General features: G+C 40.2%; 2 protein-coding genes across 3 annotated transcripts in view; both read right to left on the bottom strand.

Annotated features, from left to right (window-relative positions):
* The window catches only part of DNAJB14 (DnaJ heat shock protein family (Hsp40) member B14), a 42,122-nt gene extending 27,175 nt beyond the window's left edge, over positions 1-14,947 (bottom strand). Inside the window, exon 1 of one of the 2 annotated variants that reach the window (XM_061164337.1) lies at positions 14,698-14,947. In XM_061164337.1, the coding sequence (XP_061020320.1) occupies positions 14,698-14,830 (133 nt within the window). In that variant the 5' untranslated portion in view covers positions 14,831-14,947. The remainder of the gene's footprint in view (positions 1-14,697) is intronic. The other variant, XM_061164339.1, reaches the window with a different exon arrangement.
* A 1,498-nt stretch (positions 14,948-16,445) lies between these two features.
* LOC133071690 (histone H2A.Z) lies at positions 16,446-18,666 on the bottom strand. The gene is made up of 5 exons (XM_061164336.1): positions 18,508-18,666; positions 17,983-18,060; positions 17,587-17,700; positions 17,113-17,242; positions 16,446-16,885 (listed from the first exon to the last, which is right to left on the bottom strand). The coding sequence occupies exons 1-5, from the start codon at positions 18,508-18,510 to the stop codon at positions 16,824-16,826; spliced, it is 387 nt and encodes a 128-aa protein (XP_061020319.1). The 5' UTR covers positions 18,511-18,666; the 3' UTR covers positions 16,446-16,823.
* Positions 18,667-19,237: the final 571 nt, after the last annotated feature.

Genomic DNA, 19,237 nt, shown 5'->3' with positions numbered 1-19,237 from the left:
CGACCCCATGGACTGCAGCCTACCAGCCTCCTCCGTCCATGGGATTTTCCAGGCAAGAGTACTGGAGTGGGTTGCCACTGCCTTCTCCGGAGTTCTGCACTAATTTTCTGGAAATTATATAAGATTAAAAACATTTTCAAACAAACAAAGACAGAGAAAATTATCACTAAGATTTCACTAGAAGATATTTACTACCTTGAGATACCACTGTACATCCACTAGGATGACTATAATCAACAAGGTGGACAATAACGTGTTGGCAAGGATGTATTACTAGGAAAATTACTAGGAACACTCATATACTGCTAGTGGTAACAGGAAATGGGGTGCTTGCTTTGAAAAAAGATCTGGTAGTTCTTTAAAAGAGTAAACATATAGTTATTATCTGACCCAATAATCCTATCTCTCGGTGTATATCCATGAGAAATGAAAACATACATGTATACAAAAACTGGTTCACATATGTTCATAACAGTATTGTTCATAATAGGAAAAAAGTGGAAACAACTGAAATGTCCATCAACTGATGAGTAGATGAATAAAATGTGAAATGTCCATACAATGGAGTACTATGACAATAAAAAAAAAATGAAGTATTATATGCTGCAATATGGCTGAACCTTGAAAACATACTAAGTGAAAAGTCAGTCACAAGAGACAATACACTGTATGATACCATTTATACAAAATGAACAGAATAGGCAAATCTAGAGACAGAAAGATCAGTTGTTGCCAAGGGTTACTGGGGAGGAAAGGATGAAATTTGGGAGAAGAAGTGATTGCTAGTGAGTATGAGGTTTCTTTCTGTGATGAAGAAAATGTTCTAGAATTAATGGTTGCAATGGCTACACAACTCTGTGAACCCACTGAATGGTATACTCTGAATGAGCTGTGAGATATGTGAATTATATCTCAATAAAGCTGCTATATATCTTCCCTTGTAGCTCAGTTGATAAAGAGTCTGCCTGCAATGCTGGAGACCCGGGTTCAATCCCTGGGTCGGGAAGATCCCCTGGAGGAGGAAATGGCAACCCACTCCAGTATTCTTGCCTGGAGAATCCCATAGACAGAGGACCCTGGCAGGCTACAGTCCATGGGGTTGCAAGAGTTGGACACGACTTAGCGACTAAACCACCACCACCAAAGCTGCTATATAGATATTTTAAAAAATCCAGCAGTCATTGCCACATAGCCTGTGGGATCTCAGTTCCCTGACCAGGTACTGAACCCAGGTCATGGTAATGAAAGTGCTGAATCCTAACCAGTAGATCACCAGAGAACTGTCAGTAATTATTTTTAATATTCCAGAAAAACATCTGCTTCATTGAATACACTAAAGGCTTTGACTGTGTGGATCACAGCAAACTTCAGAGAATTCTTAAACAGATGGGAATACTAAACCACCTTACCTGTCTTCTGAGAAATCTGTATGCAGGACAAGAAGCAACAGTTAGAACTAGACATGGAACAACAGACTGGTTCCAAATCGGGAAAGGAGTATGTCAAGGCTGTATACTGTCACCCTGCTTATTTAACTTCTATGCAGAGTACATCATGTGAAATGCCACGCTGGATGAAGCAGAAGCTGGAATCAAGATTGCTTGGAGAAATATCAATAACCTCATATACACAAATGACACCACCCTTATGGCAGAAAGTGAAGAAGAACTAAAGAGCCTCTTGATGAAAGTCAAAGAGGAGAGTGAAAAAGTTGGCTTAAAACTCAACATTTAGAAAATTAAGATCATGGCATCTGGACCCATCACTTCATGGCAAATAGATGGGGAAACAATGGAACCAGTGACAGACTTTTATTTTCTTGGGCTCCAAAATCACTGCAGATGGTGACTGCAGCCATGAAATTAAAAGACGCTTGCTCCTTGGAAGAAAAGCTATGACCAACCTAGACAGCATATTAAAAAGCAGAGACATTACTTTACCAACAAAGGTCTGTCTAGTCAAAGCTATGGTTTTTCAGTAGTCATGTAGGGATGTGAGAGTTGGACTATAAAGAAAGCTGAGCGCCGAAGAATTGGTGGCACTGGAGAAGACTCATGAGAGTCCCTTGGACTGCAAAGAGTCCCACCAGGCAATCCTCAAGGAAATCAGTCCTGAATATTCATTGGAAGGACTGTTGCTGAAGCTGAAACTCCAATACTTTGGCCACCTGATGAGAAGAACTGACTCATTGGAAAAGATTCTGATGCTGGGAAAGATTGAAGGCAGGAGAGAAGGGGACAACAGAGGATGAGATGGTTGGATGGCATCACTGACTCGATGGACATGAGTTTGAGCAAGCTCCCCGAGTTGGTGAAGGACAGGAAAGCCTGGCATGCTGCAGTTCATGAGGTTGCAAAGAGTTGGACACAACTGAGTGACTGAACTGAACTGAACATATAAGAGAAATTTCTTCCAAATCTTTTTCATAGCTCATGCATTCAAGAGGTCACCAAATACATAAGATACTTAGTTTTTATAACAATTTAATTGTAGATGGTACAGAAAGGCTCTTAATTAGCTAGCTATCTAGTAGTTTAACAAGATAATAACATATAGTTTATTTTTAATTATAGTTCACATTTAATGCAATCACATTGACCTTGAGAGTAGAAGCCATCATAGTCTAGGGGGTAGTAGTTCACAACTTACTACTATGAAAAGTTCTGTGGAAATTCTGGGAAGGCAGAAGCTTAAATTTTAAATCTCATAAAACCAGAGCAGTTAGGTAACAAAATCAAAACATCATGTACAAAATCCCAAAATACAAGAAGCTGGGACAAACCACCAACAGTCGCAAGATCTATGTGGGTATTAGTATTTGTGAGGGGAAATACAGAGGATAGTAACAGGGCATTTTATCAGCCCATAGAACAAAATAACTCCAAAAGAGCCAGCAAGGACTCTCTATGAAACACAGCAGGCAAAAATAAGAAAAGGGAATAAAAAGAAATGGGTTTTGCTCACTACAATAGCATGTGATTGAAAGGATCTATAATAAAGTCTTAAGGGCATACAGTACTCCAGTCACTAGAACTCTTAAAACGAATCAGTCAAAGCTCTTCTCTAGAGCAAAGCCACATAAAGAAGAAATTTCTAGGAACAGGATCCAAACTGAAGAGGACAGGGGAATGGAGAAAAGAAAATAGAAAATTCAGGTCACGTGAGGAAGGAGAGAGTGAAGAGATCTTATATATCAAGGTGACATATTTTCAAACACTACATAGAAACTGGAGATCTCTGTGTATTTTGACAGACTAACTTCATATAAAAATAAATAAAATGATAAAAGTTAAATCTGATACAAAGTTACAAAAGATAAAAGAAAACAGGACAGATCTCCAACACAATGAAAGCACAACACAAAGACTTGCAAACAAAATAGGTAAACACTATAACCTACTATTTCAAAACAAGCTGAAAAGACTTTTTAAAATTATACATTATACAAAAGAACAACATAAATTTGAACAAAAACAACCCCCCAAATTATCTACCCATTGCTTAAGTGATAAAACTCGGGGTGGGGGGTGGTAATAAAAGGAAGAATCAATCCAAAAAAGAACTAAACTAGAAGAAACAAAGAGTTAATAAACACAATAGATAATGTTGTCTAGGTAAAAGAGAACATAAAAAGGAAGGAAAACTTTTTAATTAAATGAAAAAGACAAAAAATTAGAAAGAAATGGCAAATACTGAAGTCAAGTTAGAGAAGATCCAACATACACAGGAGTCCTGAAAAAGAAAATTAAAGAAAATAAAACCAACAATAACTGGAGAAAACTTTTCTGATATAAAAATAAAAATATGAAACCAAATAATGAAAGGGCAAATTACATATCTAAGAATACAGACCCAGAAAAACCAACATTAAGATATATTCTAGTAAAATTAATTGGGCATCTAGTCAAAAAGATTAAATGGCTTATAAAGGAAAGAGTATTAGATTGTCAGTCTTTGCTCATCAGTAGTACTTGTATAAAACAATAGAATAATATACTTATATATCCAGAGAAAGAAAATTTGAGCCAAAGATTTTGTATCCATCAAAAACTTCAAGTATTAAGACCCACAGATGAACTGTTTTCAACATTCCCCAGAACTTAGGGAACACAGTTCCCACAAGGCCTTCCTAGAAATCTACTATAGGCTTTAGGAATCCAAAATAAATAGATATACAATGACAAAAGGACCAATGGTAAGCATTAAATGTACAGTGACCTATTGAATTAAGACTGAATGACAACTAAAAGAGAGTACATAGTATGTAGTGATAATGTGCTCTGACACTGTAGATAGGTTCAATAATTTTTAAATGGCAGGCTTCCTCTGACTTTCCTTCTGTGGTCGGGGGCGGGGGGAGGGGGAGGCCAGAAACTGTCTTCTCTTCCTTTTAAACTTGGCAGCTGAGGCCTGGACCAAGACAACTTATTGGGACCAACGTTAATACTCAAAGCCTAAAGCATGACTGAGCTTGACAGGCAATGTACCACTGAGGTCAAAAAAGGCAACTCATTACATATAGGGGAAAATGAACAAATAAGTAAACTGATGGTAACAAGAGTCACATTTCTTGGCTGTCAGAGAATGGAATTACAAATATGAAAATGCAGAAGGCAAGAAAGAACCCTATGGACTTCAGAGGGAGGTGTGTGAATCTTTGCACAGACTGCGAAATTAATATAGAGTAAATTACTATAGGTATGTGTATATCCACAAATGCATATAACACACAGATACACATAACATACATTCATGCATCATGCATACATACATCTCTTAGCTCTGCTACTAAGAGGGTCTAGAGGCAATGACACACTTGTAGCAATGAATTTATCAAGTGTCTATATCTTAGTTTCCAAGTATCATTATCCACTAAAAAGAATCAGAACTCTTGGGGAAAGAATTGATTCCCAGGGCAGAGAATATGAGCTTGAAAACTTTTTTGTGTTTGAAAGTAAAGAAATTCAAAGAATGATGAGGACATGTTATAAGACATAGAAGCTTGAAGGGGCTTGAAGGGGCTCCTACTGATTAAATCTGAGGCAATCTGAGCATCAAAATGAACGGTGATAATAATGGATTAAATAGGAATCCATGAATCCATATTAATAAATAAGGTTGAATGTCAACTAATAAACTGTAGAAGGAATAATGGAATAAGAAAACCAACATTTGGCAACCATTAGAAATTTATAATGGAAAGAATTATCAATGGATGCTAAAAGGAGCTGGTGGAAATTTGTTGCAGAATAGGAATTCAGAGTTTAAAAGTATTTTCCCACAAAATACTTATTAATCACAAGAGGGGAAAAAAAGTAAGTTTAGAGTAGACAAACCCGGTAATACCAACTTCACCAAGTGATCAAAGTTAACCTCACCAGTAAGGACCAAATCAACATGTTCCCTGATATGTTACACTAAGAATGCAACATCACTTCTATGGTATGCGTGCCAAAAATTCCTAAGGAAATGTCAGCCAAACCTAAATTGAGGGAAAATCTATAAAATAGCTGGCCTGCATTCATCAAAAACACAAAGATCAAGAAAGAAAAGAGACTGAACGCAAATTGGTACAACCACTATGACAAATTGTATGGAGGTTCCTTAAACTAAAAAGAGCTACCAGCAATTCCACTCTTGAGCATATATCCAAAGAAAAAATGGTTCAAAATGATATGTACACCCCAGTGTTCCCTGAAACACGGTTTACAATAGCCAAGACATGAAAACAACCTAGTCCATCAACAGATGAGTGGATAAAGCAGACGTGGCACATATACACAATGGAATATTACTAAGCCATTAAAAAGAATGAAATAATGCCATTTGCAGCAACATGAATGGACCTTGAGATTATACTAAGTGAAGAAAGTCAGACAAAGGCAAATATGATATCACTTATAAGTGGAATCTTAAAAAAATGATACAAATATACTTATTTACAAAACAGAAAGACTTGCAGACTTAGAGAAGGAATGAGGTGGGGGGAAGTATAGGGGAGAGGGATAAACTGGGAGTTTGAGACTGACAAACTGCTGTATTTAAAACAGATAATCAACAGGGATCTCTCTGGGCAAATGGGAAAAGAATTTAATAAATAGATACATGTATAACTGAATCACCTTACTGTACACCTAAAACCAACACAATATTGTTAATCAACTATACTCCAATATAAAATAAAAATTAAAAAAGGAAAAGAGAAAAGATGGTATCTAGATAACAAAATATGCCAAAAAATGCAATGTAACAGGGAGAACTGGCAGAATCTGAATGAGGTACTTGCATTAATTTCATGACTCTGACAGCTATACTGAGTTATGTATGAGTGTCCTTATCTTAAAAAACATATACTGAATTACTTAGGTGTAATAGGATATCATGTCTACAACTTACTCTTGATTGGTTCTGGAAAAAATATAAGAACAAACTGTATACCTGTGGGGGTGGAAGAGAGATAGCAGGAAGAAAGAAAGGGCATGATAAAGCAGATGCAGTAAAATTTTATCAAATAGGAAGCACTGAGTGAAATGTATATAAGAAGTGTACACTGTTTTTAAGACTTTTCTATAAGCTTCAAAGTATTTCAGAATTTTTAAAAAGCTAAAATGAAGAGGGAAAATGGAGAAAGTATATGCAAAGAAAATTTAACTGTTTTCAGTAATTTTATCAGTGAGGTAGTACTGGTAATGTTACACTGAAACTATTACATATATCATGTGGCATAAAGCAAATAAATAATCATGACATATTCTACCATTTGCCATGGGCTTGAAAACCAGGATTACTACTGTAGAAGGAAAAAGATAGAAATATATGCAAGAAAAGTTTAAAGAACCCAAAGTGCTTAACTCAAATTTCACTTACTAGTATAAATGTATAAGCTGTTTTAACTTAAAAAAAAAAAAAATTCCCTAGTCTATACACTGAAAAGGCCCAGAAACAATCTATTAACCACAGCATCATTGTTACCAGACTCTGATACTAAAACACAATTTTCCACTAAAAGAAACCATGGCTTATTGGAGATACAGTTGATTCAAGATCTAGTACAAGGAACGTATAAGAGAAACCTGAAACTTTCTGTTATACCAAAGAGAAAGAAAATTATTAAAGACTATTAGGAATGTGTCTATGAGACTCAGGAGGTAACCTGAAGAGGTTCCACTGGCCACGTCTAAAAAATAATATTATCTGCTTTTGGAAAACAGGAGTCAATTCCTTTTATTGAAAACTGATAAAAGCAGTCAAGCACTTACCATATCTTGCCTTTCCTATATGAACTGTACCACTGTGTAACCCTAAGATAGGTGAGGGGGAAAGTGTCTCTTTATAGAAGTATTTCAGCCAATAAAAGAAGAAATTCTTTTGAAAAAATTGGTAAACCAGATGGGAAAGTGGTTATATGTATTTATATTTACAGGTGGCCACAAAGTCCCTATGCATGCTAGTTAGACGTTATCTGTACATTCCCTTTCATTCTTTGCACAAACACATTTTCTCAGTTTTTCTGGACATTTTCCACGCTAACAGCTAGATGCTGGATATTGCTAAAGCAAAATCATATAGTTGTTTTAAATTTTCAAGTTATGATGATACTGAAAATCTTTCTACAGTGCCTAGGGGTTCTGCTTAACAATGGCTATGTATTTTCGTGCACTCACATCAAGCACTTTGGCTCCAAACAGTGAAAATGTGAACAAGCTCTATTACCTCTGTGTCTCAATATCCAGTTTTATCATCTTACAAATGGAATCAGCAAGGTTTTCTTGCTGATTTCTTCCACAATCACTGGAACCAATGCCTGAGAAGGTAATGTGGTTCAGTTCAAGTACTGCCAGAATTTGGAACTCACAAGCTTTTTCTGATTTATTAAATGTCTTAGCTATTATATGAGATCACATTTACAATAATGCGCAGTATTACAAACATTTGTTGGACAGATATAAGATCTGTTTATAAACCGGATTACTTTTGGTTTTAAAACTATCCAACCTTATTTTATATGTTCACTTTCCAGACATACAACTTTGCTTGTATGTCTTAATGTAATCTGTATGGTTTTAATGTAATCTGTACTTAATTTACACATATCCCATATTAAGGACCAGTGAAAAAGTAAACATAGTATTAAAAATGTTTATGTGGATAATCCAAAAGTGAATAACCAAGATCTACTTTTATTTCATTAGGTTCTGCTGCACACCTATTATATATAATACCCATCACTAACAAAACCTAAGAATATATGATTTGGAAAACAGATTTTTTCATTCCAGGCAAACAGATAATAGCTTTTATTTGTGTGATTATAAAAGTAATGTTGTTCAGTTCATTAAAAAAAGATATAACAAAGTAAAGATCTCCTATAAATCACACACAAAATCACTCAACCATTGTGGTATATTTAACTCTAGTTACTCTAGTTGGCTAGCTGTTTAGCTTTTTAAATATTTTGAAACAAAACTAGAATAATCTACATATGTTGGTAGCCTGCCCTTAATAGGTTTATAATTCAATGTATATATCATTTTATAGCAATAAATGTAGGTGCATATCATCTTTATTTTTTAAGATCTTATTTAGGACTATTGCAACAGGGGAGTGACAACAGGCTGAACTCTGAATTCAGTAAAGACAACTGGAAACTTATAGTCAATGAGCAGGGTAAGGTGGGTCACTGAATAGAAAATTACTGAGGCACATCATAGTTTTTAAGTGCACAGTATATGTAGGCAATTCAATTTATTTGATCAGTTTCCAGTGATGGACTCTTTCCAAATTTCTGCTATGATGACAACCCTTATATACATTTTTCCATACTTGTCTATTGTGGGAAAATTTCATTTGTGAATATATTATCATGAAAAGCCTTACAGCTGTAACTTTTTCATATATTTATGAACAAATTGTCTTCACTGATAAGGGATAAAACTACCTAAACAGGTATCATTCCAGAAAACCAGGATTTACAGATGCCACAATACATGCAAAAGACTGGTAGACACCACATGAGTAGAAAAGACAGTAACATTAAAATAGTTCCTGACAGCAGAGGAATTTTTAATCTAGGAAAGGAAGAGCTATATACATAAATAATACAAGGAATAAATGCAAAGCAGGGAGAACTACATATTAACTAAGAATGGAATGAGTACCTGAATTCACATGGAGATTAATCCTAACTTAAGGCATTTTTTTAATGATAAAAATGACGGAAAAGAGACAAATATTATATAAGTAACTCCAAGGAATCATCCAAATACTTTTGCCATTGTACTAATACATGAAATTCTTATAGCACTTAATAAAATAACCTCATAATAATCCTGTGAAGACTACAGATGAGAAAACTGTAGCTCAGGAAAGGAAAAGCGAATGATAGGAACTGAGCCATTTTTGTGTCTAGCAGAGATTTCCTATTCCATTCCTCTAAAATGTAAGCTCCAAGAGGACAACTGTCTTATTGATCACTGACTCGCTAGTTCTGAGAACAGTGCCTGCCACAAAGAAGCATGGATTCAGTAAATACTGCTGAATAAATATATCCCCATCCTACAGATGTAAAAATTGAGGCTCAGAAAGACAGTTATGGATATAAACACATAAAACCATTAAATTGAAGTTCAAAACTAAGTTTAGTATTCTTTCTTCAACTATAATGTTTGAGACAGTTTGGTTATTAGCTGAAATGTGGAAATCATTTTATAATATTTAACTAGTGCTACCAAAATAACTGTTTTGAATGTATTATTTACACTCATCACTAAATTTTGATTAAGTCAGAAACAGAAAGAAAATGGTATTGTCTTCATAGGAATAGGCTGGATAATACTGCAGATGTGAAATGAGAGTTTTAAATGTTTTATTTTATCATTTTAAGTGAGACTAAAGGGAACAGAACTTTGAACTTTTTATTAGGTTTAAATTTTAAAATAAAGTAGCAAAAAAAGGGAAGAAAAATCTATACATATAGCTCTCACCTGAGGGGAAATAATAAAAAGAGGACTATTTTAATTTGCTATTGTACAGATAGAGGCTGCAAATTATATGAGTTATCTATTCATTAGAGTAGACACAGGATGGCCTTTTTTGAAGCTGTAGACTGCCATTTGGTTCAAATTACTATGAAACTCTTGAAAATAATTAAAATGTTTTTCTCTGAAAAAAATCTATACTTCAAACTGCCTGACAATTAGAATTAAACACTAACATATTAAAATAGTAATATAAAGCATTAAAACTGTGAGGCTGAATCTCTCTGTAAAAATATAAAACATATCAATAATCCAGTAAACATAAAGTTTAAGAAATCAAAATGGAATTTACTTCCTCTTGCTGATATTTTCCCAGTTTATATTTCCTATGTAGCATCATATACATATATTAATCCTTTCAAACATAAACCAAACTCATAATATGAAAGTATTTGAAAGTTATAAATCCAATTTGCTTACAAGTCCATTTAAATAAACTGTAAAATAATATCCTCAACTAAATACTTAGAAAGCAACAATGTCCTAGATTCTTTTGAGGATGCAGTTTTTCCCTAAGGAAAAGTCTTGCCAATTTTTTAAAGTGGTTTATCAATCAGATTCCTTACCTAGCAAGAATAAAATGTAAAGGGGACAAAAACTCTGGAATTTAGCTAGAATTTAGTCTCACATTTTTGCATTCACTATATAAAAATAAGAGAAATCAAAATGCAATGTTTTATTTTGCCTACCTTAGCATGAAAATACATCCAAGAGGAATATTTTTAACCAAAGCTCTAAGTTATAAAGATGTAAAAGTGGTCTAGAATACATGAAATTCAGGGATAAAAATTTTAAATTTCATTTTAAACAATAGCTTCAATTCCCTTCTACACTAAATATTTTATCAGGAGCTTATACAAATGTTCTAGATCTTTTCCTCCTCCTCTGGATTCTTAAATTATTCCAGTATGCATCTGAGAACATTCTATGTAAAATACACTTTGTTAAGTATTTGCACATGATCTATTTCACCTAACATCAACCTTGTGATGAAATCCTCATGTTATACATAACTAAACAAGGTTTGGCAATAAGTAACTCATCCTTGTCAGAGTAACTCAAATCTGTCAGAGGCAAAGTCCATATCTGAATAAGGTCTTCAGACTACACCACAACTGTAGCTAATCACTTTATGTTGTAATCACGTGTTGCCTTACAATACATTGTACTATTAACTTTCACTGTTACTGTCTTAATTTTCCCTATGTTCATGTCTTTAAAAGCAACAGCTGTATTGTGCTTTGATATTTTACAGTATCTTTAGTAGATTGATTCAAATTGCTTGTTTCATAGAAGAATTACAGACTATAGGTTTAAAAACTCTGTCTCACACTTGTTAAATGGAAATGACACCAAAATAATCAAGTGCTATTAAATGCTTCCCATGTATTAACTCATTTAATCCTCATGCCACCCCTATGAAATCGGTACATTGTTGTCCTATTTTGCAGACAGAAAAGCTACAAGCTAGATAGGTTATCTAACTTGCCCAAGATTAAGGTTACAAGCTAGTTATGGGTGAGGCTTCAAAAGCCAAGGTATTCCGTCTGGAGTGGTTACATGCTTAAAGTTAAAACTGTCCCTCAAGTCTGTGCGTGCATGTGTGCTAAGACACTTCAGTCATGTCCAATTCTTTGCAACCCTATAAATAGTAGCCTGACAGGCCTCTGTCCACGAGATTCTCCAAGCAAGAAGACTGGAATGGGTTGCCTTGCCCTCCTCCACAGAATCTTCCCAACCCAGGGACTGAACCTGTATCTCTTTCATTTCCAGCATTGGCAGGTGGGTTCTTTACCACTAGTGCCACCTGGGAAGCACCCCCTAAGACTACATAATGACTAAATGAAATCATGCATTCATACAGTACAAAAATTCAAAAAGTTTTAACTCTTGGCAATGATTTCTTGAATATGAAACCAAAGTGAGGTGAAGTTGCTCAGTCGTGTCCGACTTTTTGCAACCCCATGGACTGTAGCTTGCCAGGCTCCTCCATCCATGGAGTTTTCCAGGCAAGAGTACTGGAGTGGGTTGCCATTTCCTTCTCCAGGGGGATTTTCCCGACCCAGAGATCAAACCCGGGTCTACAGCATTGCAGGCAGACGCTTTACCATCTGAGCCACCAGGGAAGCTCTAAAGAAACCAAAAGCATAGGCAATAAAAGCAAAAATTGACAAATGGGCCTATATCAAAAGGAAAAAACTCCCGTGTATCAAAAGAAACAACAGAATAAAAAACAACCTACAGAACGGGAGAAAAAAAATCTTCAAATCAGACATCTTGTAAGAGTTTCCTAGCATGAGTGGCATGAGTGGTAAAAAAAAAAAAAAAAAACCTGCCTGCTAATAATGCAGATGTTACGATGTGGGTTCAATCTCTGGGTTGGGAAGAGTCCCTGGTGGAGGGCATGGCAACCCACTCCAGTAATCTTACCTGCAGAATCTCACCTGCAGAATCTCATGGACAGAGGAGCCTGGCAGGCTATGGTCCATAGGGTCACAAAGAGTCAGATAAGACTGAAGCAATTTAGCACACAGGAATAACTCAACAACTAAAAATAACCTAATTTAAAAATGGGTAAAGGACTTGAATATTTCTCAAAAATGGCCAACGAGCAAATAAAAAGATCCTCAACATCACTAATCTTGAGAGAAATGCAAATCAAAACCACAATAAGGTATTACCTCACACTTGCCAGGATGGGTAAGTCAAAAACCAACAAAGAATCAAACAGAAAATAACAAGTGTTGATGAGGATGTGGAGAAACAAGAACTCTTGCCCACTGTTAGTAGGAATGTAAAATTGTATAACTCTTATGGAAAACAGTATGGCAATTCCTCAAAAAATGTGAAAATAAAATTACCAATATGATCTGGTAATCCCATTTCTGGGTATATATCAAAAACAATTAAAGCAGGATCACAAAGAGGTATTTGTACACCCATGTTCTTAGTAGCCTTATTTACAATATAGACTGTGATGGTTTCCAAGATATAGAAACTATCAATACAGTCTAGTCATAGATGGTGAATGGATATTGAAAATGTGGTATATGTACACAATGAAATATTATGAAGCCTTCAAAAAGGAAATATCATATTTATGCTATAACATGAATAAACTTCAGGGACATTATGCTAAATTAAATAAGCCAGTGAAAAAAGGCAAATACTAAATAATTCCACTTACTATATAATAAGCATCCAAAGTAGCCAGAGTACTACTTAAAAGAGAGTACAGTGGCAGTTTTTTTTAAAAGAGAGTACAGTGGTGGTTACCAGGGGCTGGGTGGAAAGGGAAAACAGGGAAGGGAATTGTTTAATTGGCATAAAGTTTTAGTTTTGTTAAGACAAAAAATTCTGTAGATCTGTTGTACCACAGTGTGAAAATCTTTAGCGTTATGGAGTTGTACACTTAAAAATGGTTAAGTTGGTAAGCTTCTGTTTTTGCCACATTAAGAAAAAAAAAATCATTCACTTATTTTCTTTCATTTCCCTCAACAGCAGGGAAATAAAAAGGACAAAGAAAAGTAAAGAAATTCAAGGACTTCAGTAAGTAGAAAAAAACTAAGAAAACAATAAAATGAAACAGGTAACCCCACACTCTTACTGTCTTATTGATAATTTTCTTAACATGGAAATATCCTGAACCTCAAGTGAAACTGTATCCTATGGACCAGATAATGGAATGTCGTGGTTAAAGGCCTTTTGGAGCTGGAGAGCTCAAATACTACTCTGACTTTGCTACAAATTACTGTGTGACCTTGGGTAAGATATTTTCATTGATTCACTCATTCATTCATTCACTCATCAAAAGGTCTGTTTCCATATGAGTGAGCCTGGTCAAATGAATCCTAGGATCGATTTGAGGAATAAATGAAATAAGTCATATAAAACAGTAGGTATTTCACAAGCACTCACTAAGTGCTGGCTATAATTACTTTAGAGCCTAGAGAGCAAGAGAAGAGCAGGATTTCGACTAAAGGAAATCCAATGCTCTGTTCCTAAAGATGTGCCTCATTTGTCGATAATTATGGTGCTATCAAATCGGATATTATTTAGCAAACCCTCACTGACTCTTATCATTCTTGTGGTCCTCTCTTCTAAAGAATTCTTTCCCAGGGAAAAGCAATGTCATCTCAGGTGTTCGAAAATGTTTGCTTTGGGAACAACGTTTTCTACCCCAGAGGCGGTGGAACCAGGGACCTGTACATTAACCACTGAGTTCCCTGTTCCTCTCACTTCACTAGGGACCTAGGCCTTAATCGCGGATAAGGATGAGGAGGGAGGGGGGTCACACAACCACACATCCAGATATAAAGCCCCATCTGGTAAGACAGGACCAGATGAATCTCCTGGGAGGATGACAGCTGGATATTCATGAAAACCGATAGGGGAACCGGCAACTCCAGCCGGGTGCCTCAGAGCCGGCATCTCGCAGGTAGGCCGGTGAGGAGGGAGTCTCGCGGAGCCCACGGCCGGCCCGGCCGGGATGTTCAGGGCCCGAGCGGGGGTGTGTCGGCGAGGAGCGTTCTGGGGGTCCGACCGGAAGGGTCGGGCGGGTGGGGGGCTCCGCGGCTCCCTGAGGGGCGAGGGTGGGGGCGGGGCGGGCTGCGCGGCGGCCCGGGGACAGGGCAGGGAGGAAAGGGACCGAGGGCCTCACCGCGGGCCGAGGGCAGTGGGTAGAGCTTCTCGGCCTTCTGAAGGAAGCGCTGGGCCTTCTCGCGGTTGCCGGCGTTCAGGGCCTCCCGGGCGATCTCCACACATTTCTCCGCCTCATCCCGGTTCCCCTCCATGGCTTGCGCCTTCTTCCGTTTCCTGCGGGAGCTCAGCAACGAGGGGCGGAAGCCGCCGCCGCCGCTGAGGAGGCAAGGCCGGCCGGGGCTGGGGGCGTGCGAAGGCGAGCGGGGAGGAGCGCAGGCAACCGCGGCGGCGGGGCCGGAGCGCACTGGCGGGCTCGCAGCTCCGCCTCCTCACGGCGGCCTCCCCGCCCCCCGCGGGTCGCTACGCCGCGAGCCGCGTCCCTCTGGTCCCCGGACTGGGCTCCACAACCGGGCCGTCAGAACCCGCTCGTTGGTCCTTGCCGGCGCGGACAGGCTCCGGGTCGACCGACCTGGAGGGTGAGGGGGGGTGTGCGGGCGATATCAGGCCGGCTGGCCGCCGGAGGGGCTCCCCTGAAGGGGTTTCGTCGCGGCGTGGACCCAGGCGCCAGCCTCAACAACGCGGTGCCCTCCAACCCCCAGCGCGGCCCGCGAAGGCGGCAGCCCCCCTTCCTAACTACCGGGCAACGAGTGAGGGGGGACATTGGTTTTCAAGAAAATTCCCAGGCATCAAAGGCCCCGCCCCCCGGCCCCTCTCAGCCTAGGTCAGCCTAAGGAGAATTCGGTCAGGTGTGGACCCAGCTGCCAGTCCCCGGGACACCGCTTCCGGCACAGCTGTTCAGGAACCCAGTAGGGCGTCCTTTGACCCTAATTCCTGTTTCATTGCCTTATTTCATTCATACTCCATTTTTCTGACTCAGTGCCATTAAACGCTTAGTACATCCCAAGAGGTACAAAGCGAACACTTAAGATAATGTGTAGTTCGCACTTATTCTGGTGAAAACCAAAACGCTAGTAACCATGACCAGAACAGGGCAGGAATCAGCTCCTTGGCAATGTATTACCTCTATAGGTGAACTTGGTTTTCTCCCTTCTCCCATTTTAATCATCACCCTTGTGAAATACTCGCCATGTTGGTATCCTCAGTGAAGGCAAAGGGCCCACCTTTTGCTTGGTATTAAGAACGTGCCAGAAACTAAGTGTCAAAATGATCCACTTAACCTAATTACAAAGTAACCATTTTCACACGTTCTTCGGTAAAGATATTGTCTGCCATAGCAGCAAATATGTAACTCAGGACTTTCAAAGAAACCTTGATTCTTCTCTGTTAAATGTGAATAGTATGTTCCCCAAAGATGTTACCACATACTGAACAATTTAATACAAGTAACCTTCAAAACAGCGTGTAGCACACTGAAAACATTATCAGTCTAAACTGAAAAGTGCCTTCCGTGTAGGTAGCTACATACAGGACTTTCCTACCTGGCCTCTGCTCCCCACCCCCACCCCCACCCAAGTCCCCACAGTACTCTGGTGTAGTGCTGCTAACACAAACAGCAAACAAAGCTAAAGAACTGAGATGGTTAAACTTAGCCTAAAAAACATCAACTTGTGCTGAAGTTTTAAAATCTTTTAATAGTTCATTACACAGCATTAAAAAAAAAAATACTTGGGCCTTTTAACTTTGTTGATCTACAGACAGAATTAACAGTGATTTCAAGGGAAGAAATGTGCTTAAGTTATTGCTAGGTAAGATACCTATTCAAAACAAAGCTGTTCCTACTATAATCAAGCAAATTTTATACACAACTAGTTTGGGATATGACCTTTATTGAGCTTATCCACCAGAGTGGAAATAATGTCTGTACAAAACCAAATGTTTGTTACTATAACTTCTGCATCACAATTAAAATCCAAACAGTTTTTTAAAAACAGTCAACTCAATCAAAACCCACTACTTCAGAATCAATAGCTTCTTTGAAGCCACAGTAACACTTAAATATGGTTAAGACTCAAATGCAGAAATTTGGTTGGTTGGAAAGCTAATTAAACTTCCAACTTGCTCAAATAGAATTACAAAAAGGCAAAATTGTGTTTTTCACAGAGATACAGTCCACTGGAATCACCAACACTGGACAGCTGTTAAGAGTGTTTAGAGTCCTGAGATAATAAGGAATCCAGGCATCCTTTAGACAGTCTTCTGTTGTCCTTTCTTCCCAATCAGAGATTTGTGGATGTGTGGAATGACACCTAGAAGAGGGATAAAATAACACAGTACTTTAAAACCAAGAGTTTAATGTTCAACTAAGTGCAGAGTAAAAATTCAGAAATACATAGAGAAATCAAATTTCATAATGCAACCATACTACAGATCAGTGAAAATATACTGTGTCCTCTTCCAGACTGAAAATTACTAGAGGGAAATTTAAAAGCAAATTCTTTTCTCTAGAGAAATTTATAAGTTAATATTTACATACCACCACCAGCAATGGTAGCCTTGATGAGAGAGTCCAATTCTTCATCTCCACGAATAGCAAGTTGCAAGTGACGAGGGGTAATACGCTTTACCTTCAAGTCTTTCGATGCGTTTCCTGCCAATTCAAGTACCTAGAAGGCAGAATGAAATCAATCTGCTTCCAACTTTCATTAATGTCAAATCCAGACAAGAATCAAATCTTCATGATGAACGCATATCTACCAACTATCATCTCCCCCACTACCTGAATGCCAAGATAAGCAAAAGCCATAAAGAGGGCACGCAATTTTATTTCCTAAGGCCGCAAGCTCAGGAGGATCCCCATCATGATCACCAGCCCCCCCTAGCGTTGTCGGAAGCTTCTCGCGGCGTTCAGAGCCTGGGAGTTTTCTTGCATCACTTTCCTCCTTCCCTCTCGCCGCCTCCCCCCACCCCCTCCCAACCTTATCCAGATTATAGGCGTACACCCATTTACCTCTGCGGTGAGGTACTCCAGGATGGCTGCGCTGTACACAGCGGCAGTCGCGCCCACACGTCCATGGCTGGTCGTCCTAGATTTCAGGTGTCGATGAATACGGCCCACCGGAAACTTCGTTTTTAGCATACACAAACATAAATGCATAAAGATAGACGAGTCAAAGATGGTAAAATTATACGCGCGCCAAAGGCAGGGGCACGGACGCTGGTGCAGCAACGCGCCCCAGCACAGACACACGTGATCGCCCCCCCCCCATATTTATTGCATCGGTAAACCAAGTCGCGACACTATCACCCACGCAAAGACGAAACGCTCATCCAGAGCGATGATAAACAAGAGAGGAAAAGGAAAGAAAAACGCCACGATTTCCAGAATGCACGAACCACCACTGACCTGCAAACCGGCTCTCTGCGAGCGGGAAACCGCCTTTGTCTTGGCCTTTCCGGAGTCCTTCCCAGCCTTACCGCCAGCCTGCGGCGCGCACACGCCCGCGAGCGAAGGAGCAACGCAGAATATAGGATTACCAGAGCAGCGCGCCCTTCCCCCACCGCGCCGCGGCTCGGGCGCGAGCGCGGCCCCGTGCCCAGCCGGGGTCTCCGGCCCGCCGCGCACCGCAAGGGCGACCCCGCCCGCCCGCCCGCCCCCCGCCGCGCGCCCGCCGCGGCCGCGCGCCTTGGTCCGCCCGCTCGCCGCCCGCCGGCCCCCAGCGGCGCTGCGCGCGCCACCCAACCGTCACCGCCCGCCGCGAGATCCGAGGCTGCTCCGCTCGCCGCCGACAAAACACCTCCCCCTGCTCTTCCAAATCCTGTCTCCGCGCGTTCCCAACCGTCGCCGCTTCACCCCCATCTCCGTGTGTAACGGGTTTTTCTCCCGCCGGCAAAAACCCGCGGAGTCTTCGAGCGTCTCCACCAAGTTTACCATTTCGAATTCTGCGGAAGCTCTAACAAGCAAGGCAGAGAAAGGACTAGTCAGACACCCAGCGAGAACCCGCCGCCTACTCCTCCGGCGCACCGCGATTCAAACTGCGCTGTCTCCCGCCTTCCCCGCTCCCTTTATACTGCAGAATGTTCCCTCATCCGGGAACTCGGATTGCTCATCCCACCAATGGCTGCCACCCGCCCTCGGGACGCGTCCTTGAAGCTTCAGCCAATGAGAAAGCGAAGAAAAGGGCGGAGGGGCGGGCGCTTCGCAGCTCGAATCCCTATTGGAGCGTGCGGAAGGAGGTGGGGGAGGGCGGAGGGATTGGAACTGGGGAGAAGAAGGGCACGGCGGCGGGAGGGGAGAAACAGAGCGAGCTTTGCAGCGGGAGCTAGGGGACCCCCCGCCCCGGCTGTGGTCACGTGTCCGAGAGGCGGAGCTGAGAGGCTCAGGGGAGGGGCACGCAGTATCGCGCACCCCACCATCACCCGTTCGCCTTCTTCTCCTACCCTGATTCCGGAGACCACGTGAAGTCTCCGCGGGGTCTAGCGCGCCCCACTTCCCGCCCTCCCCTTCCAAATGAGCACCTCGAAAGCAGAGACCCACCAGTCCACAGCCTTTTTCCGAGGCCCAGGGTACTCTTTTCCCTGGTACCCTCAGCATCCCCCAGCTTTTTCAGTCTGACAGGTGACGCGAACGCGTCCAGCGAGAGGAGCCCCAACTCCCCTAA

This window comes from Dama dama, chromosome 17, assembly GCF_033118175.1.
Source record: "Dama dama isolate Ldn47 chromosome 17, ASM3311817v1, whole genome shotgun sequence".
Classification (NCBI taxonomy): Eukaryota; Metazoa; Chordata; class Mammalia; order Artiodactyla; family Cervidae; genus Dama; species Dama dama.
Note: the sequence above shows the minus strand (reverse complement) of the source record. Positions and strands in the feature narration are given on the sequence as shown.

What these genes read in the sequence shown, in the direction of transcription:
- LOC133071690 (XM_061164336.1), bottom strand. An exon ending in CGCAGAGAGCCGGTTTGCAG is followed by an intron (nt 17,701 to 17,982) that starts GTCAGTGGTGGT and finishes CTAAAAACGAAG; the next exon opens with TTTCCGGTGGGCCGTATTCA. An exon ending in GGCTACCATTGCTGGTGGTG is followed by an intron (nt 16,886 to 17,112) that starts GTATGTAAATAT and finishes TCCCTCTTCTAG; the next exon opens with GTGTCATTCCACACATCCAC.